Below are 27,429 nucleotides of genomic sequence, written 5' to 3'. Positions count from 1 at the left end.
TCTCCCACCACTCCTCACATATATTATCTACATATACATAAGCAACTATATTCTAAATTAATCTTTGAAAGGCCTGGGGCCATTTTGTATCTGGCAGCAAGACGATTCAGCCATTTTGAATGCAAAACCTCAATTGGACCATATTCCCTTTTCTTTTGAACCTGCAGGCTTCCATGGGAATAATGAAATGTGATGAATTCTAAGAAATTTCCAGGAAACTATGAATGCATTTTTGCTTTGTCCCTCATTTCCATTTATGCAGAGTCCACTAGACATAAGCAGACTACATGGCGAGTGAGCCCAAGGCCTGTAGCCTATAGATTTAGCACAAGCTAATCCCGGCCTCATACACTGTGTACAAAAAAAGTTTTAAAATTTCATTAAGATGAAGCTGAATTACAAATGAAATCAGTGGAAAATTCAATTTATTATATATAGAGAATTTCAGTGTTTAACTAAAATAGACAAAGAGATACAGGTTGTATTAAGCTGTCAAACATTTACACTGTGGCAAGAACTTATCTGGTTCTGGACTCTAAGGAAATCAAGGGATATGGGGATCGGGCTGAAAATGGAGTTGAGGTCGAAGATCAGCCATGATCTTATTAAATGACGGAGCAGGCTCAAGGGGCCGTATGGCCTACTCCTGCTCCTATTTCTTATGTAATCCAGATTTAGACCTCAGACATGGCTGTCATCTTTTCCCAAGACCAAAACCAGACAGGATAGTGCAGAGCGGAAAGAGAAGATTATAGCTTGAAATCTGATGTTTGCTTTGGTGCTACTGGAAATTCATTGAAAACCTTGAAAACATTAATAGCTAACACCTCCACATCATAACACGCAGAAGTGTAATATTTGGGCTATGAGCTTAACGTGTTACTCTGGAATTCCCTCCTCCACTATTTTAATCTGTTTATTTTAAATGGAATATCCCTGCCACTAAAATATCGGAGAAGTTTCAGAAGGATGCATTAAGCATTCCTACACTACTATCCATCAACATTATTACAGGACTACAGATCTTTGGCGTCCAATTGACAATTTAGAAATTTCCAGACAGCCTAGCCAAAAATCAGACTCTTCAGTTCAAAACTGAACAGGTAGCAACCCAAAACTCAAAGTGAATTGTTTTATAATCAGTGTTTGCTTTCTCAAATGAGAAATGAAATATTGTGAGGTTTCTGCTTGAACCATTAGATTCCTTTTAGCGTCTCAGATTGTTACTAACAGGAATAATATAAAGTGTATAAGTGGCCTGATAAGTCCCAGCAGTAATACTACACACTCAGGCAGATGCACTTTTGAAAATGAAGTTCGAGCAAAATGTATTTGTGAATCCAATTAGAAAGCAATTTAACCTCCAATATCAGGCCACAAATGCCCAGTAGTTTTCCTGATATCCCAGTAACCTTTGACCTTGGTCCTTCAGCTGCCTGCACTGAAATTTATCTTTGAATAATGTAGAAAGTTATTTCTTTAACTGTAATCATTTTATTAAAAAAAAATGTTTTTCAGTTCTGCTCAAGAATTCTAGTTAATTCAGTCCTCCCTCATATAGAAATAATGGCCAACATTTTCTAGTCTACTCCTGCCCATTTTTCCAGCAGAAGTTGAAGATTGCTTGGCGATGCACTCTGCTGCAACCATGACTTTGCGCACTTGTCCGCTATGTCCCAGGGGAGGGAGGAGTTGGCGCTAAATGCCCCTGCCATATGTGGGCGGAGACATGCAAATGAGAGAAATACATCATCAGATGTACTTCCCGACACTTGCGTTCTTAGAAAGCTGGGGGGGGGGTGGTGGAGATCACCTGTTAGGCCAAGGTGTCCAGTTAGGTGGGTGGAGGTGCCAGAGAGAATTGTTTTCAGGCCAGGGTATAAGTGCACTCTTTCTCAGAACATGGCGGGTAAAGGCCCCCAGTGGAGGGCACAACATTTTTTTTCAAAAGACTTCTTGACATTTTTCAGGCAGCTCAAAGGCTGTTTGTGTCCTCCTGGCAGGCCAGCAATTTTGGGGCCTGGATTCAACTCAGTTCCCTGGCAGAGGTTGGGGGGTGGTGGGGTTCTCCCCCAGGGTATTAATGATCCCAGGGCCAGAAATTCATCTGGGCAAAAGAGCTGACTCACAATTCTACCTCAATCGGAAAATCTAAGCTCCTCCTGCCCATTTTTTGGCAGATCTGGGATTTATCTGCTCTATAATTTTAAAAATTTCGGTATCTATCTAAAAATGTTTACTCATTTCAACTTTCTTAATAAGGATTCCCATTTATCAGCCATCAATACTGTCATGAGACGATAGGGTAGAGTATGTAACTCTGTGCAACACATGATTTCCTGACACATGCTGAGGGTGGGGAGGTAACTCGCTGCAGGCTGAAACCTATCCGTATACATCCAGTTTTCTGTTGAAAGAAATTAAACATTTTGTAAACTTTAACATTACCAATTAAAATGGTGAGTATGTGATTTTATTGCAGGCTATTTCCTGGAAGCTGAATTCATCAGAGGGAATGAAAGAAAATCAGTCAGTCGTGACACACCTCTAAAAATACTCGTCCTGTTATAAATTGGATATCCAGGTGGTGAAGGAGAGAATAATAGAGCCCAGTCTTCAGTTGCTTCCAAGCCTTTATTCAAAGAGCTCCACATTACACCCACACCATACCCTAGATCAGTTGTCTTATAAATGGATACAAAAATTCCCAATTGATACGCACCACCTGAATACAATTAACACTAATTGATATAAATCACATGGATACAATTAACATGTACCTCTCAAGTAGCTAAATGGTCACTTAACAGTATAACTAGCAAAAGGTTCTGTAATCAGCTATAAAACATCCTAAAATCAGCTGGAAGTGACAAAGTTTTATAATCAGAAATAGCGAGGAAAAGGTCAGTAATCTGACAAAAGTTTAATAAGAGTCTGTGCTGTGTTATTATGAGTAAGTGTCACTGCCAACTCATAGCAAGGCTGCTGGTTGTGATAGCCAACGGTCACTGCTCAGAACATGGCCTTCATTGATGCCCGAATCTTCTGACAAGACCCCTGAAGTCCCCACTCTAAACTAATAGGTCCTCTTCAGCAGCTTCACATGGAGAGAGACCATTACTGAATGATTGAGGCTGCACGCTCCTCCTAGCCCCATGCAAATCTTCCTGAGCAAAGTGCAGATCACCAAAGCAACTTGTATATTGTTAAAAGTGATATTATATATTGCTTATATTGTTTATAAATAAACCAAACATTGTGCTGCCCAATACAACAACGCTGCAGATACTTTTCATTAATGAATAATGGACCAAAAGACCAATAGTGCTGGGCAAACCTCCCAGTAATTGACTGCTGAAAGAACAGTATTCCTTTCATCCCAGCCATATAATACCATGAATTCATGTTTAGGTCAGTATATTATACGTTCCTCGTCACCTACATGATGCTATTTAGATCAAATTCAGCGCACTGCCACACTATTTTTCGATGTGGAGATGCCGGTGATGGACTGGGGTTGACAATTGTAAACAATTTTACAACACCAAGTTATAGTCCAGCAATTTTATTTTAAATTCACAAGCTTTCGGAGGCTTCCTCCTTCCACATCGTTCACCTGAGGAAGGAGGTTACCTCCTTCCACATCGTTCACCTGAGGAAGGAGGAAGCCTCCGAAAGCTTGTGAATTTAAAATAAAATTGCTGGACTATAACTTGGTGTTGTAAAATTGTTTACAACACTATTTTTCCATTAACTTCTATAAGTAGAAAATAGAAATGTGTTAGTTTAAGGCAGTAACTTAATCTTACATCGTTGCTGATGTTCGTCATTCAGATTTCACTTTCACCATTTTATAACATCGTCAGCTATGCTTGACTGAATTACTGACCAATAATTCACTTCCGGTCATCTATTGTCCTCGATATGTTTTAGTGCAGAAATGTCCAGGGCGGAGGGTTAAGTGGCCAGTGTTGGGTCACTGAATGCACTGTCTGATGGTTTGTGGTCACCTCTACCACCTACAGCCTTCATTTCTACGCTAAATCTTGGTGATGTTAATGGGAGCAGAAAAAGCAATTACCGAAACAGACTGGAATGGTCTGTATTGAAACAGTTCTATCACCAGCTGCTACAATATGGTTTTGTTGTTTTAAAAAAAGACTATTTTCACAAATGTAATGCTACAAAGTAAAAAAAAAAATCTCATTACCTGATATCTGTCTCTAAAACAAGTTTATGTTGGCGTGATTGTGTGACCCCACCTGGGTGCAGGGCACCTGAAATTTTATCTGCTTGACCTGAACCTGCCTATATTTCTGGGTTCAAGTCATTACCCTGGGCATAATATAGCCCAAGTGCAGGCTCATCTCTTGGCAGGACCTTGCCCCTGAAAATGCGATGGAAATCCAACCACTGCTGTTGGCCGGAAAGACCTGCAGTTGCGATAATGGCTGCTAATTATGGAGCCATCTAACTGCTTCCTAAAACAGCACCTAGGAAACCATCAGCACTGAAAATCTAATGGGGGTCCTTAAAAAAATGGGCACTTGCCTTTTTGGGTCCTCCAAGCCTTGCTACCTGCTTTTCTCAGGACCTCTGACAAAAGTGGGGCTGGGCCTATTTCTTCTGGGCACCCTTCCTAATGGACGCCCGTCCAGCACTGAGACAGGAAAATTAAGTGGGGGGCAACATTATGTCCCTCCCATCTCATTTGCGTGCTTGTCCCTGCAGTAGATGCAAATGCTCCATGACCTCTCGGGAGATCCCTTGGAAATTCCCAGGAAATGCATAGGAAGTATACACCTAGTGCTATGGATCTCCATCTCCTCTTCCTCTCCTCTGCACCCGGGCAAAGCATCTCCCAGGCATATAGCAAAGGAAAATCAACCCCATTGCCTTGCAATTTCTGAGAAACTGGTTCAAGTCTAATCCAGAATGATGGGATGAAGTCCCCTCTTTCCATAATAGCTTTAAGAGTCCTAACTGCATTTTCCAACAATCATAAGTTTGCAGCATAAAACTACCTATAATTCAGTACTAATAGGCATAGGAGACCAGAAGGATGGTTGACATATAAGGAAAATGTTGCAGTTGTGCAGTAGGGATGTTTTTGTAGGGGCTGAGCAGAAGGAGCTTTACTTTGCATTTAACCAATGCTATACCTGGGAGTGCTTAATGCAGACTTAACGCTTGAAAACTAGAAACATTTTTTGCTCCTCGGTACTCACATCCTCCTTTAATGGATACAAAAATTATTCTTCGCAAGAAGAGAAAAAAAAGAGCTCACTATTTAATAGTAATGTTATTCATAAGAACATCAGAAAGCCATTGCATCTGGTGAAAAATTAAAAGTAGGATGGGTGGACAAGAATTATAAGCACCATCAAGGCTAAAGAGCTAAACTAGATCTTTTTAGTACATAGAGGGCATAGTCAAAAGAATACAAGTGCATGCTCCACACTTACAATGTAGCTCTGTCTGTTATTAGCATAAACTCTGGCATAAAAAGCGGTCTGAAAAATTAATAATTTTTGGAATGTGTTCTTTTGGTGGTATACCCAAACACTGCAGATCCCAGTCACAGATATCTCGCTGGCTTCAGGCAACAGTCATGCTTTTCATTAATAAGTAGTACATGAAAGCACAAGGTCCATTCAGTATTGTGTTTGGTTTCGAACATGTAGCACAGCCACATCTGTGTGCTCCTATATTGGTTGGCTGGTGTCGATATTGGATGAATATGATGGAATGTCTTTGACGACAAGCAATGGATGGCCAATCTGATTTTGGGAATTTGTCCAGCTTGGACTTCAGACACCACCTCTGGTATGTACAGGAAAAGGTGTCATCCAGTTGGCGACTTGAATGTGTCTGTACAACAGAAGCTGTTCTTAAATGAGACAGAGATTGGAAAATTGAGACTAGTGAAACCCAGTACATGGAAGCTTATAATAACAAATGCACAAAACATGTTTTGTTTTGGAAACAATCCTAGTGGATTATCCCATTGCATTCGTCATGGATAAAAAATATTGAAAATAATAATTGAGTACATAAAAAAAAACTGTGGCAGACACTCCAGCATCCCATCATTCTGGATTAGACTTGAACCAGGTCACTCACCCTGCCCTCATTATATAAAAATTAAAAATAAAATAGACAAGCATGAAAAACATATAGAACATATATCAGATTAGATATAATTATATATGGAATATATATTAGAAATATGCAGAATTGTATAAGTATATTCAGCTACATATAAATTAAAATATAGAGATTTAAAATTGCTTTAAATTATACATAAATATATTGTATTATTGGCCAGAAATATATACCTGCTGAATTGAGAGATTTCACTCCGAGTCCAATAGAGAATTGGGCGCAGCACAAACAAAACCCTGAAATAATCAATGATTTGTATATAAGACTAGTATCAACATGCTAAACGTCACTGACTGGCTAAGCTTGTACACAATTTCCATTCCCTCTTTACTGGTCTTTCACAGCTTTTCAATGTCAGAAGCAAAACCACCTTACCCTGCTGTCAAGCAAAACCCAGTCTGGACTGGAAGCCTGTACATCTGTACATTAACATGCTTTGAATGTACTTGCAGGTTGGTGCAGGTATCCCTCTGCCATTTTACTCACAGGCAGAGGGATACCTGCATATCATATTCACGCACCCAAAAATTCCCAACATTTAAAATTATAGCTTTATCAAAAGCTTTCCTTGTCAGTCTGTATAAAGGTCGGAAATGTCATGGTAATTGTTGCTGCAATATGATTGGGTTGATTTTGTTTTTGTGAAATGTGATTGGGTAGAAAATTGGGTAGAAAATTGAAACGGGGATAGGTATATTTTATATTATATAAGTATTTGTGCAGTAGGTTGTTGAATGGCAAAAGTTGAAAATAACCAATTGGAAAGAGGAAAAGCACCGAGACTTAGAAGAGGAGGAAGAGGAAGAAAGGACACTTAACCAAAGATTCAGCAGTTATAATGTTGATGACTGTCACAAAAATGTTATTCTGAAATCAATGGAATGAAAATCGGGCAGGTTCTATAACATGCGGGCGATTTGCTCCACCAGATTACCCAGGGCTGAAGGCAAAAACGTACCCCTCGTGAGAGCAGTTTCATTTGGTGTTTAGCCTTTCTTGTTAGCAGGAGGTGTTGTGGTGGAACTGAACGGCTAGGACCCTTCCTTTCATTGATGTGTGGTGATGTCCTGGGTGAATGATCCAATTTGTGATCTAAGCAAGTCCCAGTTACTGGAATTTAATTTGTAGTTGGTTACTTAATAACAACACTACAGTGTAAATCATAAAGCTGTAATCTCACTTAGGCATTCACATGATAGTTATAAACTGCTCCAGTTTAGCTCTTGAAGTTTATGATGTTGTCTGAATGCCTTGATGAGATCACTGTCCGGTAATCACTCCTAGTCATCCATTTATCTCTGTACAGTAAGTGGAATAATCCAGTGCATCAGACAAAATTCAACATCAGTTGCCTGAACAGACAGTGCCTTGACAAGAGTATCAACAATAATCTGAGGATGAATTCCAATAGCTCTGTGCTTTATTTATTATTCAACAGCATTTTCTGAAACCCAAAGAGCTGTTTGTGAAGTTTAGTGTCTTCACTAGTCTGTTTTGATTACCAAAAAGCTTTTTGTTGTGCTGTTAATACTGTTGATATACTGGGGTGGGGAAGGGAGGGGACCTACAGAAATACATTGGTACTTAGGTTGGTGAGATTATACTGGTTGCAGTTAATGGCATTTACTTTGGTTCCTCTGAAACTCAGCGTTAGCATGGGCTTTGTCTGTATCAGGTTCAGTTGCACGTAAATAGACAATAGAGCTCTGAATTTCATAGGAAATGGAAAGGCCCATAGTTTACCTCCTTTGTTGTGTCACACACAAACAAGTTTGGTCTACTTGCCTCCCTAAACCACTTTGTCTCTCCATTTCCCTCTTCTCCTTTAAGACCTTCTTTAAAACCCACCTCTTTGGTCAAGCTTTTGGTCACCCCCTCCTAATATCTCCTTCTTTGCCTTGGTGTCCACTTTTTCCTTACCCCCGTGAAGCGCTTTGGGACCATTTTTCTTTCCCATGTTAAAGGTGCTATACAATTGCAAGTAATTCTTATTAGTGTGGATCTATCAGCTTGAAAGAAGGGCTTAGATATATGCAGCATAATTACTTACCAATTAGTATGGTTGGACCTACCAATACTAATTGGCAAGTGGATGTAATACATATGGTTTCAATGCACCATACTATACAAATTGGCAAGTAGATAAGCATTACTAAATACTTCCCACACTAATGGATAAGTAGATATGATGGTTACAGAACACATCATGATACTGTATTGGTTTTTGGGACGTTGTGTCAACTACAGCAGTTATACTGGAATCAGCACACCGACCACCCATGGTGACTCTTGCTGAGTGTGGAGCCATGAATGAAAGAATTAGGATCAGCTCTTCTGTATTAGGATCTTCACAAAAATAAAAATCAGTGCAGCCAGAACAGAAATATCTGCTTTCAGATCTTCTATTTTAAGACTGTGTAAAAGATATGCACGTGTTTTTCTTTGGTTTTATATTAATTTTGCTGATTTCTTTTTTTACATTATGAAAGTGACCTCCATAAAAAGTTGAAATCTATTGGATTTAGCAGTATATAAAACTCCTGGGGAACTAGGAACATGGTGTAGTAATGCTGCGTGCAACTCAGAAGTAAGCCTGGTAACATGCTTAGTAATGCTGTACCTCAGGGCTGCTTGGCCAGACAAGTCTTTTTTGTAATATTCTTCAGGTCAGTTTTGCTGTTCAAGACGTATCTCCTATTTCAGCTGTTTACTGGACACCAGCCTACTGAACTAGTCGCTGCATCATCACCTGCCTGAGGATGATATCAGAAAAGTCAGATGCCATCATCAAGGCAGTTGAATTGAGCTTAACTGATCATATTTCATTGTCAGCTGTGGCTCAGTGGTAGCATTCTCACCTCTGATTCAGAAGGTTGTGGGTTTGAGTCCCACTCTAGAGACTTGAGCACAAAATCCAGGCTGACACTCCAGTGCACTACTGAGGGGGTGCTGCACTGTCAGAGGTACCATCTTTAAGATGAGACATTAAACCAAGGCCCTGTCTGCCCTCTCAGGTGTATGTAAAAGATTCCAGTTTCGAAGAAGAGCAAGTGAGTTCTCCTCAGGTGTCGTGGCCAATATTTATCCCTCAACCAACATCACTAAAAACAGATTTATCTGGTCATTATTCCATTGCTGTTTGCGGGACCTTGATGTGTGCAAATTGGCTGCCACATTTCCTACATTATAACAGTGACTGTACTTCATTAGTTGTAAAGTGCTTTGGGACGTCCAGGGGTCATAAAAAGTGCTGTATAAATGCAAGTTATTTTTTTTTCAATATTCAAAGGAAGTGTGATCATAAATTGGGTACTACTAAATCTTCAACCAAAGCTTTGAAAATCGATGTTGTCTATGAATATTCTGTAATTACATTTCTTAATCTTGAGCTGACTGTTAATGCACATTAAGTAAAAGCTGTCAATTAATTCAAGTTCCATATGTGTAGAACTGATATGAACCCTTGACAACTCATGTATCTGTATGTAGTAAACTGGACATGATTGTAATATTAGAATAGCTAGAATTTGAGTGAAGGACCTAGCTGCATTGGGCTGAAAGTGCTAGTACTCAATATTGGTACAAACAATGGACATCTCCCATGGAAAGGGTGCATGCTTCCCAGGCAAAAGGCATACAGCTCCCATGTGACATCATTTGTCTATGATAAGGACCAGTGTCACCATGTGCTCTACAGAAATTTGTCATAATAATGGTCTGCTTTTCCATATTTTCATTCGCATTTTCACTTAAACATATGGAAAGAACTTATATTCGTATAAAGAAATTTACAGAAATACCACAAAGTTACAAGAGCAATTGTGAATTAATGTTATTTCCAGTTTGTTTCCATTACATTCGTGGTGATAGTGAGACATCACATAGTGATTATATGCAGATTTATTTTTAACTGGAACCTAGAAAAAGGTCGAAGCTCTACTGGTAAAGGATACAACAAAGGTTAAAGGGTAAGACAGAAGATGATATTGATCTAGGTGCATTGGCTAGATGATGTCAAGTTTGGGTTTTAAAAGGTTGCAGATTGTAAGAGAAAGACAGAGTAGTAAGGAGTTCCACAGTTTTGAGGCTTCAGGAAAGCATAATTTGGAGCAGGAGATGAATCTTGATTTCAAAACAGAGTAGATGGAGGGAGAAGAAAGGGCATTTAAAATGACATATTTGGAATAAGGAGGAATAACAGAGGAAACTTCAGAGAAGTAATGATTACAGTAGTGCTGATAAAATAGTACAGTATAGGTTATGATGGAGAAATTGAAATAAACTGACTAGAGGTGAAAGAAGGATCACCTATTAAACAAAAGATTTTACTTACATCTTGTTCAAGAGTACTAGAGAGTAACTAGAAAAACCACTCCAGTAAAGAGAGCAGTTTTCAAGTCTTGGATAGAATTGAGTTTGATACAGAGCCAAAAATTGTTGAGGGGAATAGAAGTGAATTCTTGCACAACCTTCCGAAACAAAACAAAAAGTGCTATAATGTTGAAAAGCTCATATACCTAAATGGTGTTTCCAGAATGTTTCACTATTCATAAGACTGTTGCAAACTTTTTCTTGAGTTTTGTGCTAAGGGAATAATTGTTCCTTGGTCACAAATCACAGGAAAATCAGCCCACAATATCCCTAGGTCTTACAGCTCCCCTCAACAAGTTCTTAGAAACACAGTCATTGATGGTAACTACATAACATTATTTCTTGTGGAGCTCCTATTGCTGCCTGGATGTATTAGCAGCATGACAAATAGGCCACTGAAGACCATGAGGGAACCTGTGCATTATTAGGACGTCTTTTCCTTTGAAGTTCAATCACATTAAAGGTAACATTACCTGTCAGCTTTAATTGCATTAGGCATCACATTATTTTGTGACAATGATGCCAGTTCTAAACCACCCTTTACAACAGAACTCCAACAGATCTCCAACTGTTGAACATATTTGGGACGTAGCACTGCCTGCATTCTGTAGTTAATTCAAAATCGCTGAAGCACCACAGAAATTCCATCACCATCTGTCAAACTGTATACATTAAGATCTTTGAAACCTGTTGTCCCAGCCATCAAAGGTATTTCTTTATCTTCAGTGATTTCTGAACAAAAGGCATTTGTCCTTTTTTGCAGACTAATTATCTCCAGCCTTTCATTTAGAAACTTAGAGGGGGAGAGAGAAGTGCTTCATCTAACCTGAGCTATTTTAAAGTCATATAAAATAAAGACAACAATTCCTGCCTTTGTCGAAATAATTTTAAATTGACTCAGTCAATAGAACTTTGATTTCGATATATGCTGTAATGAATATTACTACTGAGTCTGTTCAAGATTATACTTAGTGTAACATTACAGCAACTTGCATTGCAAACTATTACTTTTTCTACTACGAGATGCTCCTTGATCATCAGCAAAAATTTGTTCAGCAGTATTCACCAACAGGACTTTCTTGTTTCCTCAAAACACATCCTGCTTCAACTGGAAGGATACAGTTGGGTAGATAGGGACATTGACATCCATTAACATTATTGGTGACCAGGGATGGTGTTGGGTGGACAGAAACATAGACCTTTTCATCTCCAGCCCCGTTCTACATTCAGCTAACATGCTATGTGTGAGATTTTCTATCAATCAACACTGAATGGGCGGTAAATAGAATGGATGGACTTTTTCCATAAACTTTTCCAGCACTATCACTGGTACAGGTACATTTAGCTGGGAGTTTATAGGAGAGTACTTAAGGCCATACCCCTTTACCAACACCATCAAAAATGGACTAAATGATTATTCATCTCATTGCTGTTTGTGGGACCTTGCTGTGGGCAAATCTAGTACCACGCCAGCCTACATAACAATAGTGACTGCACGTCAAAAGTAATTAATTATACATGGAGCACTTTGGATGTCCTGAGAGATATTGATAAGGTGTTACATAAATGCAAGTTCTTTTTTTTTACTAATACTATGATAAATTCTGTTGTATATTGAACTAGGTAGAGTGAACAAGGTCTTAAACCTTTAATTATACCATTGGCAGTATGTAGAGAAGTAAAAATGATTGGAAATGAGCAAAACAAATCTGAACCACACATAATATACTAACGCTGTTCAATATTGTTTTTTTCATTAACCTTCCACTTGGTTTTAACAACTATGATTAGAGTTCTCTTGGCAACGCTATCAATGGTTTGTGTCACTATATATTCACTGATATTGTACTTATTTGATGGTGACAAGAAGAAATAGACAGAAATAATACAGAGTGATAAAAATAGTTTTGTGTCCTTAATATACTAACAAATTCCACTTTTGGTCTTATTCCAGCCAAAATACCAGAATGCAATAAATGGCAATTGAGTTTGCTGGATCTCTGAGCAGGAACACATTTAGACAGATAATATTGGTATTTAACTTTCCAAATCCTGCTTTCTATTATATAAATAAATGAAGAAGATTATGAACTTGGATCAGGATTCTGCATTGAAATGTTATGTCTAAATCTGGAACAGCATATACTGGGTAATGAATGGAAACAGATTTCTTATTTTGGAACAGGATCCCCAGATTAAATAAAAAGTTATTTTGACAAATTCTGTCGACAAAAAAATTATATAGATTGTAAACAGGTGCACTGGTCCTGACCAATCAGGAATGACAATCACATGGAAGAATGCACTATCTAAATGTATTCAGTATGGCAGCACTGAAATAACAATAACATCAGATTTTTCTGACTTTGTGCTCTCAATGAAGTCTCACCCATTGGGAGAGCATATTGGAAATTTGGGCATGCAATGTGTCCGATTTTCAGATATGCATTGCCATTGGACGAGGCTCCCTGCTGAAAGCATCAAGTTGGAAAATAACTTCCATTGTGCCCTTAACATACAAAAACATCCCAAGGTGCTTCATAGAAGAAACAAGGAATGGGCACTGAGCTTTTGTGGGAAGGATAAAATAGACGACTAAAGACTTGATTGAAGAGGTGAGTTTTAAGAAGGCTTTAAATGCAGGAGTAGAAGTAAAGATGGAGGATTCCAGAAAGTAGGGCTAAAGCAGCTGAAGGCTTATAGGCTGAGGTCTGGTAAATGTGCCGAAGTCTAGAGTCAGGAATTAGAGAGCACGGGAGCTGGACAGGGAGCTACTGTAGGTCAGAGAGAACAGGGATGAGCAGGACTTAAGCACTCACATTTTGACTCACACTGAATTCTGGAAAGTTGGAGTTTATGAAATGCTGGGATCTCTATACACTGTAAAGTAGTAGACACTAGCATATCTAAACATAGGGATGTTGGAGACACCGAGGTATCTATACAGTGGGAGATATAGGGGATATTAAGACCTTGATAGATTGGAATACATCAGAGACATGAAGCTATTAATACACTGCAAGGTATAGGTGCCACTGGGATAGCTATACACTGGGAGACATAGGGGATGTTGTGATCTCAGTAGATTGAAATGTGTAAGAGATGCTCAGATATTTATTCATTGTGAGGTGTTGAAGACACTAAGAGGTCCACACACTGGGAGATTTAGGGGATAGTGGAATGTCTATCATTTGAATATGTCACAGACATTGGAGTAGAATTTCCGGGGAGGGGGGTTCTCCCTATTTTCCACTATAACTTTGACAGAAGATCCCAGAGAACCCCTGTGGAAATTACAGACTACTGTGATCCCTATACACTGGAACATGTTGGAAACATTAGGATAGCATTTCACTCAGAGGTGTTGGGTCACTGAAATAGCTGGGAGATATATGGAATGCTGTGATCTTTATACACTGTAATGTGTAAGAGTCACTGGGATATCTTTGCACTGGTAAGTGTTGGAAGCATCGGGATTGCTACACAGTAGGAGATATAAAGAATGGTGCGATCTCTACATTGAAATAGTGTAAGAGACGCTGGAATATCTATACACTTTGAGGTGTTGGAGATATTGGGAAACTGATACACTGAAAGGTACAGGGATTCTATACCTTGAAATGTGTAAGAGACACTGGGATTTGTAAACACTGGGAGGTGTAATCTATCCCATGCACTTAAGGGGCAACAAATGGTTACCTTTACAATTCATTTGGGGAAGGAGAAGCATGTAACAAACAGATTAAACATAGTGACATGGTGGTGTGTTGGTTTAGCACCTCTATCATCTGACTTTTATTCACAAAGGATTAAAGAGGGATAGTATTGTTATAAGGAGAAACATACAAATCAGTCTGGCTCTGCCAATTCACCAGTAATGTATCCATTAATAGGCCCAATATATCATGTAGTGGTGAAAATCCTGTGGAGATAAAAAAAATATAGACAAAATATTTATAGCACAAGGTCCAAAAGAAAACGTATTGAACTTCCATGGTTTACTGGTGGGTTTATGTCCTGAAAGCAGTTTGTAATGATACAAAATCTTACCATTTTCAAGTTGTTACTGAAAACCGCAGCCAATGCTGGGTAATGTGGCTACAGACTGTTCTGAAAAGCTTTCAAAGATAACAACCTTTAATATAGCAGCGTTGGTGGGAATGGGTGGTACAGCAAGTTAGCACAGTGTATTTTCCCCTCTGGGATCTATTATGCACAGATTGATGGGATGAAAGTTTCCTTTTTTCCCCCAGCTGGAGACTCCTATATAAACTAGCAGTCTCACTCAGAAAAACCATGGGATGGTTGGTGTGGCAATGAGAAACATTTAAATTGGTGTAGTAGGACCTACTGTAAAGTGCAAATTAAGACACATTAACCTGTAAACAACTGTTGCCGATGGTCGGCCTCCCATCCTCCCTGCTCTGTAAAACTCTGCTGCCCATATCCTATCCCGCAACAAGTCCTATTCACCTATTGCTCCTGTCATTCCTATCCTACATTGGCTTCTGGTCCCCTAGCACTTCCAATTTAAAATTCTCATTCTCATGTTTACATCCCCTCATGGCCACGCCCTGCCCTATCTCTGTAACTTTCTGCAGCTTTACCCTTTGCTCCACCAGTAGTGGCCTTCAGCCGCCTAGGCCCCACAATCTGGAATCCCCTCCATCTCTCCACCTCCTTTTTCTCCTTTAAAACCCTCCTTAAAACCTGCCTCTTTGACTAAGGTTTTGGTCACCCCATCTAATTTCTCCTTCTTTGTCCCCCTATTCATTTATTGTTTGATTACGCCTCTGTTAAGTGCTTTGAGACATTTTTGTAGGTTAAAGACGCTATAAAAATGCAAGTTGTTGTTGATGTTATCTCATGAACACTTAACATCACCTGAGGGAGAATTCTCAACATTGAACTGCTTTATCCAGCCTGCAGGTGGCTGAGGCTGACATTGGGGTGTTTTAAAATGAAAGAGTGTTCCATTCACCAGCACTGATATCCCTCACCTTGAAAAGTACCAAAAATAAAAACAAAAGTAAACCATAAAGAGTTATTCAGGAATAAGAGTATTTTTCTTGGGGAGGGGCAGAAATCAAAGAGGCAGAAGAACAATGAATCATGTGCATCCTGACATACGATATTGCTTTTCCACACCTCATTGTGCCATATTCATGTAAAGAAATGCAAAAAGCTTTGTCAAATACCTTTTCAAGAGCACAGATCATCTTTAAAATGAAAATTTCTCAATGAACAGTTACACATGGAGCCTGACTAATGCTCGGGTGCTGGTACTGAACAATGCTTTGACAACTGTAAAAATGTCAGAGATATGAGCACTGAGTAACAACATGAACACTGTGTACACCTGCAGGTTTGGACATTATTCCATATGGCACAATTGCTTTTACATCTACTTATTTTAGAATTTTTCAACAAATGAATGCGAGCATCAAAGTATATCATTGTGAATGTTGCTTGTGGCTTAAAGGAAGCCCCTATAAAGAACAGGTAACCTTTATATATTGAATTGAAATCAGCTAAAGATGTGACGTATATAATTTAAGATTGCTGAATCCCTCTCCTGTGGTGGGACTAAAATTCTTGCGTAAATTGACATCTGAATTCAGTGATACTCCAACGATTGTTGTGTAAATCACAGGAGAGAGTGTTTTGCCCCAAGGTGTCTCTCCTGTTGACATGAACAGCTTTATAATAAGGCTTGGCCCAGTCGCAAGTGGACAGTGGGAGCGAAGGGAAATGGGATGCAAAGGTGCAGAAATTACATCCAAGAATAATGAGGTGCAATAAATGCTTTAGAGTGTTTGAAGTTAGCATTGTTGGGACAGAATAATAGACTGTAAAATGAGTTGTGAGATCAAAGCTTGTGATGTGCATTGTCCCAGTGCTTCCAGTCCATTAATAACCCTTATGTTGCAAGGAATGTTGCATCTCAGTCCGATGCTATCTGGGTAAATATGTTTTTTAAACACTTAGACAGTTAGTACAATTTTTAGAAGCCTGGGTGAAGGGTAAACCCCACGCTGCAGGACAACACCCGGGTAGGAATAAGGAAGATAGGACAATTTAGGAGGCAGTGACTAGCTGATGTCAAGCTTGGTGTCTAAAAACATGGAGATTGTAGGAGGAAGGGAAGACTGAGGGAGGTGAAGAGCCATAATATGAGTGCTCGTTTGTTAATGTTAAAAAATGACCTTTGCAGTCACACTGAACCCGGTGTAGCCAAGGCTCCTTAAACCTTATCAGATCAGTTAAGCATTTTTGGACCTTATACCTACACTTACCTGTATAAAGTATAGGTTTAAATACGATACTTCCAAGTGGACATGATTTTTATATAAATCGGCAAGTAACTCCCTTATGTCGAAACTGCTGTATGCATAAAGGGAATGAAGAAGGATTAGTGTTAGAAGCTGTGAAGGAAATCCCACAATATCGGTGAACTGAATTGAGGTGGCATGAATGTATTAGGGAGGTCCTATAGCAGACCATATAGGAATCAGATCCATCAGTTCTACCATCGCACAGCTATGGGAATAGCATGGAAGTTTACATTCTATTTAATTTTCTACAGCTACCTTCCTTCCTTCCTTCCTGTCTTCATGTCTGTCTGGAAACCAGAGAATGAAATGCATATAAACTCAAGAAATTCAATATGGCTGTGTGAAGAAGTCAGTAAAATAGAAAAATAAGACAAAAGATCAAGCTTCAAATGTAATTTAGAACACACATAACTTTGTGATACCCCCAAACAGGTTTACAATAAATTCCTTAGGTTAGTGATAGGGTTTAAACACCTTTAATTGGGTAGGAACTGCATATGCGAGTGACATTTCCCCCCTTATATTAAGAATTCCTTTTGATTTTACAATGCAAACATAGAGCACTGTTGTGTTTGAGATGCACTGTCAATGGTGTCTTGCTGTTTTAAGGGTCACAGAACAGTGTATTATCTTCTAATGAAAAAGGCACACAGTGATTTTGTTACAACAATCTTAGCTTTAAGACCAGATGTTTCTGTCTACTAAAAAAAATCTGCTATTTTCCTGAATGGTCCTGCAGTCACAAGCATTTGAAACCTGCAAAAGCAGTTCTCCTATATAAAGAGTCGGAAGTTGAATGGTTATGTCATGATCATTTTAGGTTTACAGTAGTACAGGGATAAGTTGTTTTTTTAGTATCCAGCTCAAAATAAGTTTGGGAACAATTAATAGTTTAGGCTTTGAAGAAAACACAAACCTGAGGAGAGCCTGGGAGATTGGACGAGCGTTCCTATAGTTGCAATGGTTTTATTGCCGAACCTGTTTTTTATCAAAACTACAACTTAAAGTAAGTACCGCTCCCCTTAAATGGCTGAGGCCCCTTGAAATATCATTTGCAGGTTAATTAAAAAAAAGTAATTATGCAAATAAGTGATGCTTTTGGTCAATTCAACATTAAAAAATAAATTCCCATACTACTATCAACCAAAAAATGTTGGCGACAAAGATTTCACGATGGATAAAATTCTTCAAATGTTTGTTTCTAAAAATACCAACAATTCCTAGCTCAATCTCAGTCTTTATATATAGAGCACGTTATTTTTCTGTGGGTTTCAAATGCTTGCGAGTGCAGGGTCTATTCATAAAAACAGTGAACATTTTCAGTGGACAGAAACATCTGGTTTTATAGCTAAGCTTGTGGTAAGAGAGTTGACATATACCATCACCTCTCTGGGAAATGAATGCATTGGAGGTGGTCGGCCGAGATTTACATTAAGGTACACTGTGGGGGGGGGAAGAGAGATTTCCTCTGTCTGCTTCGTGCAACAAAATAGTAAGCCTGATCATAAAGAATATGTTTAGTTACACATAGTGCACAGAGGAAATCTCCTATTGTTGGAGTAGTGCAGACAGAACTTTGATCTGTGTCTGGCTCTCGTGTTACTTGATGATGGGGGGGCTGGGGGGGAGCGTTGATACAGACACTGAGTACCAAGAATAGAAAATGTTCTTTGCCTGATTTCTCTTGCTTTGAGAAGCACAAAATTCGCCAAAAAATATATGTAGCACTTAATGTTATTGTGATCAAACACTCAAGTGGGGCTAGATTTTCTTCCATGGTGGGATTATAGGTGTTGTGACACTATCGTGACCCCATTCAATTTTCCTTGGTCAACTTCATTTAAATATTGATTGTAGGATCCCAGTGCTCTATGTGTCCTATACTGGGAACTCACCTCTTGGTGGGGGGGGGGCGGTGGGAGGTGGGGGGGAATCTGGTGTTCCTGCAGCATTAATCTGGCTGCAGCAGCTCAAAGTGCATGGCAGCCATTTTGCGTTTTAAACAATTTGGATCACTGCAATGTCTGAGGCAGGTGGTTCTTCAGCGCAACAAAGCCAAAAATTTACAGAGACGTCAGTTAAGGTTTTATTTGCAAAGGAGGACCCATCTTTTTATCTCTACTGGAAGGAGGCCTGTAAAGGGCTTGATCCAGGCTCAGTGAAAGGCGATGGCCTTGGCAGTTAATGCCATCTCCAGCAACTCCACACAGCTACTCAATGCTGGAAGAAATTCATTGACCTTACCAGGTCAGCCGAGGTAACAGAAGGTTGCCACAACTTATAACAATACAATGTGATAAGCATGTTTCCCATTTCCCATTTACAGCCATCACTGTCTTGAACACTATCTACAACTTACCAGACTCCTTCCTTCCCCTGAAAATGTTCCTTCACTCACAGTTGACATGTAGGGAAGTTGTAAAAGCCTCACATGATAGGGACTTTCTTCTTTTCTGCACCTGCATCACCCCTGTCAAGGAGTGCTTTCTGAGGGAACACAGAGAAGCTAGATGTTAGGAGTGAAAACATGTACAATAATGGGCAATCAGTGGAAGCACAATGGTTAAAAATAAACAGTAGGAATGTACAAAAATCTGTTTTCTTTAAGATGCTTTTTTAAAAATCAATGATAGAACAAGTGGAGAATGATTTTGGGCAAGGTGGAGGAATCCCTGATAGACTGGTTTTGAAATGGGAGCACTGGTCATTGTGGAGGAGAGTTACATGTCAGCAAATTAATAAGTTGATATATTTGCCAAAGGGGAACCATAGTGGCAGTTTGCATGTGGTATGGACCTTACTTAGGTGACAGTGTAACAGAAGGGGTGAGTGATGCAGGGTTCTGTGAGGTATTGACTTCTTTGGTGTCAGTGGAATCTGTACCTGGTTCTTAGGGTATAATTAAAGAAACAGAAAAGGAGCATACTTCAAAATGCTGCCTATAAGACACCTCTTCAAATAGTATATAATAATGTGTGTCATGACAGTGCTGGAATGTATGCCTGTGTGTAAGTGAGTTTAAGAACAATAACAAGAAAAGAATCGTACTCGCCCTGAGTTTTGGGGGGCTTGCAGCTTCACAGTGGCCCACTCCCTCTCTGTTCTCAGGCCCCACAATGTGAAGCACAGACTGTTCAAAATGACTCTAAGGTTAAAGGTGGGGGGACCTTCCTCCCATTCAGATTTGTTTCCTCCTTGTCCTGCATGCAGTGAGGTAGTGTTGAGATGTTGGACGTTTGAGGAGCACATAGAATGACAGTCCAGCCTGCATCCCAGCTTGTATACGAGTAAATCGACATGCATCATGCAGGTAGGCTGCATTATACGGTTACTATGTGGGCTAACCTTTCCAAATAGTAATGCAACAACAGTTCTAGGTTTAATCTGCAGTTATAAAGTGTGACCTGTTTCAGTATGCCCATGCCTGTGAGGCTTGGAAAGAGCTGTTTTCTGAGGGCCTAGCATATTGCCTCAGTCATGGTTTACCAGGGTGAGAGGAAACTAATTGTGCCATGCATGATTTGCCTATTGACTTTGTTTGGAGATACATTTTCTAGCCTTACCATAGCAAATATCCTTAGAGTGGCAAAACTCTTTTTTTTTCATTTGCTCCCTAGGCTATCGGACATGGCATTTGCCTCTGTCTCCCAACTCACTCCAAGGAGAGTGGATGGTGGTCCTGTGAGGAGGGTGGCCTGCAGTCCCAAACAGGGCGCCCTATTTTGGTGCCATTCTTGCAGCAACACTTTCAAAGCTGCATCAGGAAATCAAGGCCCAGCGAGGCTCCAATGCCATGGATAACACGGCCCAGGAGCCTGCTGTGCAAACTTAATGAGGCCGTCCTCATGAAACCCTGTAAGGTCAAGTACAAGCCTCCCAAGGCTTCGGTCCTGTTGCTTCAGTGGTGGGATCAGAAAATCTACCCTGCGGTGTGATTGCTTAGGCCATCATTACCTTTTAAAAAGATAATTCCAAAAATTTATTGTTGTTAATGTGTAATGTAAATAAAATACATGAAAATAAGGAAGTTATGTGGAACCTTTATAAAACACTGGTTTGGCCACAACTGGAGTATTGTGTCCAATTCTGGGCACTGCATTTTAGAAAGGATGTGAAAGGCATTGAGGACGGTGCAGAAAAGATTTACGAGAATGGTTCCAGGGATGAGGGACTTCAGTTACGTGGAGAAACTGGAGAAGATGGGGTTGTTCTCCTTAGAGCAGAGAAGGTTGAGAGGAGATTTGATAGAAGTGTTCAAAATCATGACAGGTTTAGATAAAGTAAATAAAGAGAAACTGTTCACATTGGCGGAAAAGTCGAGAACCAGAGGACACAGATTTAAGGTGATTAGCAAAAGAACCAAAGGCGACATGAGAAAAAACTTCTTTATGCAGCGAGTAGTTATGATCTGGAATGCGCTGCCTGAAAGGGTGCTGGATGCAGATTCAATCGTGACTTTCAGAAAGGAATTGGATAAATATTTGAAGAGAAAAAATTTGCAGGGCTACAGTGAAACAGCGGGGGAATGGGACTAACTGGATCGTTCTTACAAAGAGCCGGCACAGACTCGATGGGCCGAATGGCCTCCTTCTGTGCTGTAACGATTCTATGATTTTATGATTCTATAACTTAGTTCATGACAGCAAATAGCAGATAACCTTCAAAGCCTTTGTTTGGAGAATTATATTCTCATATCCACTGCCTCCCATCAGTTATTCCAATATCTATGTTTGCATGTAATTATTAGGAAATAGCATGGGTGACTTTGGAGATGGATCTTGTCATTTCCACCAATAGATTGTCCCTCATACAGTAAGCACAATAAAATAAAAAGCACAGTAGTTGCTTCATTCAAGATCTATACTGAGAATACATACAGCATTGGATGAGCTGAACCCACTGCCACTCAGCATGTTAACAGCCTCTTGTATAAACTCATCGGCAATAGTTTGAAAATCTCTCATTCTGACCAATCTGACATAACCACTCTGTATAGGCATTTTTATAGATGAAGGATGGAAATATAAGAAGACTGCTGTGTCCCTTGCTCAGGATGATTTTCTCTTGCGTCATGTTTTCAATGGGAGAGAGTCACCAATCCAATCTCTCTTGGGCCCAGCTGCATACAACAAAAAAACTGTTAGTCACATGAAAATTCTTACAGAAAATATCGCAAGTTCATGTTAGGAAAAAGACAGAAAACAGGAAGTATCATAAAAATAACACATCTTGGGATTTTTGGTTGGAACACAAAAGAACGTTTCTGTTCTCAGTGGTAAAGCTCTCAACTACACTCAGCTCTACAACACTGTACGGTCCTGTCATCTATTAAACCATTTTCACTAGAATAGAGGGAGCGAGCCTTTGGCTTAGTGGTAGCATTCCAACCTGAGTCAGAAGGTGTAGGGTATGAACCCCGCTCCAGACATTTCCGGCGAGTGGGGAACTCTGGCTCTGAATTCTGGATTGACATCCAGTGGGATCCTCATGTCCGAGAGGTGTGGGTGACCTCCCCCTCATCCTATGGGCTGTGGGAGCCCATAAAATCATCCCACTGTGTAGGACTAACCACCCTACAGGCTGGCATAAAGATGGTTACGGCCATGGAAGGAGTGTTCACATTGCTGTCGGACTGCTAATCAGTGCAAATTCTTCCACTACTTCACACTATTCTCCAATGGGAAGAGCATGAAGATACGAAAACAACAACGAGAATAAAGAAAGTGAGTCGGAGATCTGATTGAGGTGTTTAAAATTATGAAAGATTTTGATAAGGTAAATAGCAAAAAGCTGAAAGTCTGCTTCCTGATTGGGGCAAAAAGGCTGATCTTTCATTGGTCTAAATGCACCAATCAGAATGCTTCCTGTTTTAATTCTCAAGGCGTGGGAAGTTTAAACAGCTCAAGTGCGAACAATAATGAAATCATAAGCCCTTGGACACCGCCAGTTTAAATGACCGTGCTCACATCCCAGAACAAATAATTTACTCTGGGCGTGCAAAGAGAACAGAACTATCACATGTTAACAGCTGAGAAGTTTTTTCAATGTCTTGTGGGGTTTTACAGTCCAGTTACTGAGGGATTTACTGACACTGGTTGGTAAAACTCCAAATCCTTTTTCAGACAACACAAACAAGGTTCAGTCACCAACTAGTGGAAAATCTGTTGTTTTTTATAGGATATAGAATCGTACAGCACAGAAGGAGGCCATTCGGCCCATCATGCCTGTGCCGACTCGTTGAAAGAGCTATCCAATTAGTCCCACTCCCCTGTTCTTTCCCCATAGCCCTGCAGATTTTTCCTTTTCTTTCTTTGTTCAGATAAACCTTTGTAAAGTCAGATTTTTAGAATAAGGTTATGGTTCTGTCTGATAAAACTTTGCTTCAGTGAATGTAGGAGTATTGGTCGTACATTCAGTCTCTGAACCACAGGCTGCCCTCACATTCCATGTTCGACTATTAAAGCCAACATCATTTTTATTAAGTCCAATTTTTTATCTGACGCTTACCATATTCTAAAGATAATTTTACACTGAAACAAAAGATAAAAAGTCCCTTAATATTCGAGATCATTTTAGTGAATTCTATAAATTATCCGTAAAACTATTTCCAACAGAACTATTAATCGTAACAAGGAATGTGTTCATAGCGATTTACAGGGTGCCTTTTCAACTCAGGCCAGATGGTCTGTCTTACTATATGGCTGGATGAAGTATGGTACTAACAAGCTATAAATCATTATTAAGTACTGGTGAGAAGTACTTTATTGTGGCTTGTGGATGTTCTCTTAAACAACATAGCTAGACACAACCACAGCATCAGTAAACAAGACTGTTTTAAATCAGGGTAGATACTTATATGTGAACATAAGAAAAAAAGTTAAGGATGAGACTGTTAATTGTATCCATATGATTTATATCAATTAGTGTTAATTGTATTCAGGTGGTGCATATCAATTGGGGACTCTCTTGCATCCATTTATATGAGAGCTTATCTAGGGTGTGGTGTGGGTGTAATGTGGAACTTTGTGAATAAAGGCTTGGAAGCAACTGAAGATCAGGCTCTAGTATTCTATCCTTCACCAGCTGGCTATCCAATTTATAACAGAGAAATGAGAAATTCAACCTAAGCTTACCCTTCACTTGGTTACAACAACACTTCTCATAATCACTTTTAATAGGTCCCCCTTTCATTACATTTATAACAATTTTTTGTGAATTGTATGTTAAGTTGGGGAATGGAATGCCTTCCATTTCAAGCAACCAGTGGTCAGTATCAAGCATTTCCAGGTCAAGTATAGCATGGTTAGAGGCAGGGTAAAACTTTCTCCACTTTGGCACAACAATGTGCCTTCGCCTCGATCTCAGACGAGCAACCCAAATGCACCAGAGGACTTTTTCCCCCCATTTCCCAGAGTTTCATCCTGTAGTCTTTCTGAGTGAGATCACCAAATTAGGGTCCGTTATGTGCTGTGGGCACATATCCCCTGGACTGTGACAGCTCTAACTCATTTCACATAGGGCCCTTACAGCCTGCAGATGATGAGCATCAGTCTGAGCTGGGTTGAAACCCAAGTCCCAAAGATAAATGATGAAGAATCATCATCTAACAGTTTGCTGAAAAGACTGTGCTGTCCTTTAGAGAGCAAACTTTTGATTGTTGATAGCTACTCTCTCAGGAATGGTGCAATCTGATATTTTTCACTAGTGACTCAACTGTTTAACACAGGAACGACAAAGTCACTGGTTAAAAAACAGAAAATGCTGGAAACACTCAGCAGGTCAGGCAGCATTTATGGAGAGAGATACAGAGTTAAGAGAGGTGATTTTAAACCCCAAAAACGGGTGGTTTGGGGACGGGTAGGAGTTGAAAATAGTTGTCTTTTGGGTTGTGACAGCAACCCAACTTTATTTCCGGGTTTAACGTCGGTGCTTAAAAGTACAGGCTTCCCACTGGGAATGCAAAGTCAGAAAATTTTGCGGTTGCTATCCAAAACACTCCCGCCCGCCCTCAACCCACCCGTTCTTTGGGTTTAAAATCACCCCCAAGGTTTCAGGTCGATGACCTTCCATCAGAATTGAGTCAATGGTCTGTTATCTACAGTTATATCAATGATTATCAAAAATGAGAGATTTTAGCACTCTTGTAGTATTACTGTTGAAAGGTCACTGCCACAGGTTTTCAATGATATTTATCAACAAACTGCTGCAATGATATCACTCATGTTATAATCATATACCTCTTGCATGTGATGTAAAATGATGCCTGGCTCTTCTGATCTTCCCCAAAACAGCAATGACCCCTTTTGTCAACACATACACACACCCCCTTGAATGATTTTGTGCACTTGGTACTTACTTCCATAGGACAGAATTATACTGTCACATCCTACCCATACGGATGCTTTAGCGTGTTCCAAAGATTAAACTGTCCCTGTCTCATACCAGTCACATTTATAGTGCACAGAAGCCCAATAGTAAGTCATCATATCAGCCTAATCTGTTATTGATGTGGAGATGCCGGTGATGGACTGGGGTGGACAAATGTAAGGAATCTTACAACACCAGGTTATAGTCCAACAGTTTTATTTGAAAATCACAAGCTTTCGGAGGCTTTCTCCTTCGTCAGGTGAGTGTGGGATTCCATGGAAGGTACCGCATATATAGTCAGAGAACAACGCCTGGTGATTACAGATAATCTTTCCAACTGCCCGTTGTCAAGGCAATCAAAGTGTTCAGACAGAGTGACATTACATACAGGACTGCTGAATATACAAACGGTCAGGACCCAAAGACAGAGAGAGAGAGAGAGAAACATCCGAAAGGAAGAGAAAGAGAGAGAATGACCAGTTGTATTAAAAACAGATAACTCTTTTTTCGCTGGTGGGGTTACGTGTAGCGTGACATGAACCCAAGATCCCGGTTGAGGCCGTCCTCATGGGTACGGAACTTGGCTATCAATTTCTGCTTGACGATTTTGCATTGTCGTGTGTCTCGAAGGCCGCCTTGGAGAACGTTTACCCGAGGATCGGTGGCTGAATGTCCTTGACTGCTGAAGTGTTCCCCGACTGGGAGGGAACCCTCCTGTCTGGCGATTGTTGCGCGGTGTCCGTTCATCTGTTGTCGCAGTGTCTGCATGGTCTCGCCAATGTACCATGCTCCGGGGCATCCTTTCCTGCAACGTATGAGGGAATTAATAGCAGTGTAGATGGGCAACACTTTCCATGTTTGCAGTCGAATGGAGGATCTGTCAGGTCATCTTCACTTCTGTTTTATTTACAAAACTTAAAAGAACACAAAATAGTCAGCTTTAGATTTTGTATGTCTATTCCCATATTAGTTTATTTTTCAAGTTCCTTGGTTTGTGTCTTCTCCTCACAATTTCCTCACTACTCTTCCAATGTAGCTCTTAAACCAAATGCATTCTATACTGAAGTCATAACCAGTTTAAAGTTACAATATTTGTAAACATGACATTCACTGTCTGTGTTGCATGCAGAAGGCTGACTGCTCATCACAGATGATAGTACATTCTGACGAGATGTTCTAACATTGAAAACAACTAAAGCTCGAGCAGTTTAACATCATTAGGATTGTGAGATTCAATGGCTGACTTTATCTGCCAGCCATCTTTTTATATTTGATCACTTTCTATGTTTTCCATTATGAAGTCATCCTTTTTATAATCTCGTAATAATAAAAAGTTGTGAACATTTCAAATTTATTCCTAATTTCTTTAATTTAATGATGGAATCCTAAGTTTATCACCAATTTTAAATAAGGGATTTGAATGGTATGAGTCATGAATGAGGTCGACTGTAAGATATTGCAGATAACAGTGACATTGAACCTCAAGGTAGATACGATCATGGAACTAGGATTAGCAGAGTTTTAGCTTGTCAGCTATAAAATATAGGATACTCTATTTACATGGGAGTTATAAAACAAATCATTGTGACATAAAATAATTTACTGTGTTACCACAGAAGGTAAAGGGATCTAATTTTTTCTCTGTTCAGCAACTCATAACCCAAGATTCCCCTGGGTTAACACAGAAGTGCCTCCGAAAACCATCACAACAGCAGAGATAATGACCACCACGGCTGTTCCAAGCTCTCCACAATTTATTGGGCAGGACAACACTGACAACATCATTCCTGTTTACTGTTCTATTCTGGCTGCTGTCGTGGTGGGACTCGTAGCTTATGTGGCTTTCAAACGGTAGGTGTTTCTTGAATGAATGAATTTTTAACCAAATGAATCAGACTTACAACGTGGATATGATTGACAAGTGATGTGCCTTACGGGTCATTCTTTGCGAAGAATTGGGAATGTGTGGAGAAACTGGGATACGAGTACAGGGAAATCCAACTCTTTACATTTGAAAGTGCAGCTTGCATTAATGTTCATTCAATTGAGTGGCATTTAGAGAGTGCACAATTTATTGATTTTCTTTATTTTCAGTTAAGTAGTCTTTGTTATCTTGACTTCCCTCTTAATTTATCTTCTTGCTACTTGAAGGTAGTATGAGGCTTCATTCACAGCAGCTATCGTCCCATCC

At 39.7% G+C, this 27,429-nt stretch overlaps 1 protein-coding gene across 1 annotated transcript in view; it reads left to right on the top strand.

The window, feature by feature from the left end:
• The window catches only part of LOC137300164 (tumor necrosis factor receptor superfamily member 16-like), a 149,541-nt gene that overhangs the window by 88,151 nt on the left and 33,961 nt on the right, over positions 1-27,429 (top strand). Inside the window, exon 4 of the mRNA XM_067969242.1 lies at positions 26,888-27,089. Within this exon, the coding sequence (XP_067825343.1) occupies positions 26,888-27,089 (202 nt within the window). The remainder of the gene's footprint in view (positions 1-26,887; positions 27,090-27,429) is intronic.

Source organism: Heptranchias perlo, chromosome 30 (assembly GCF_035084215.1).
Source record: "Heptranchias perlo isolate sHepPer1 chromosome 30, sHepPer1.hap1, whole genome shotgun sequence".
In the NCBI taxonomy this organism is placed as follows: domain Eukaryota; kingdom Metazoa; phylum Chordata; class Chondrichthyes; order Hexanchiformes; family Hexanchidae; genus Heptranchias; species Heptranchias perlo.
Note: the sequence above shows the minus strand (reverse complement) of the source record. Positions and strands in the feature narration are given on the sequence as shown.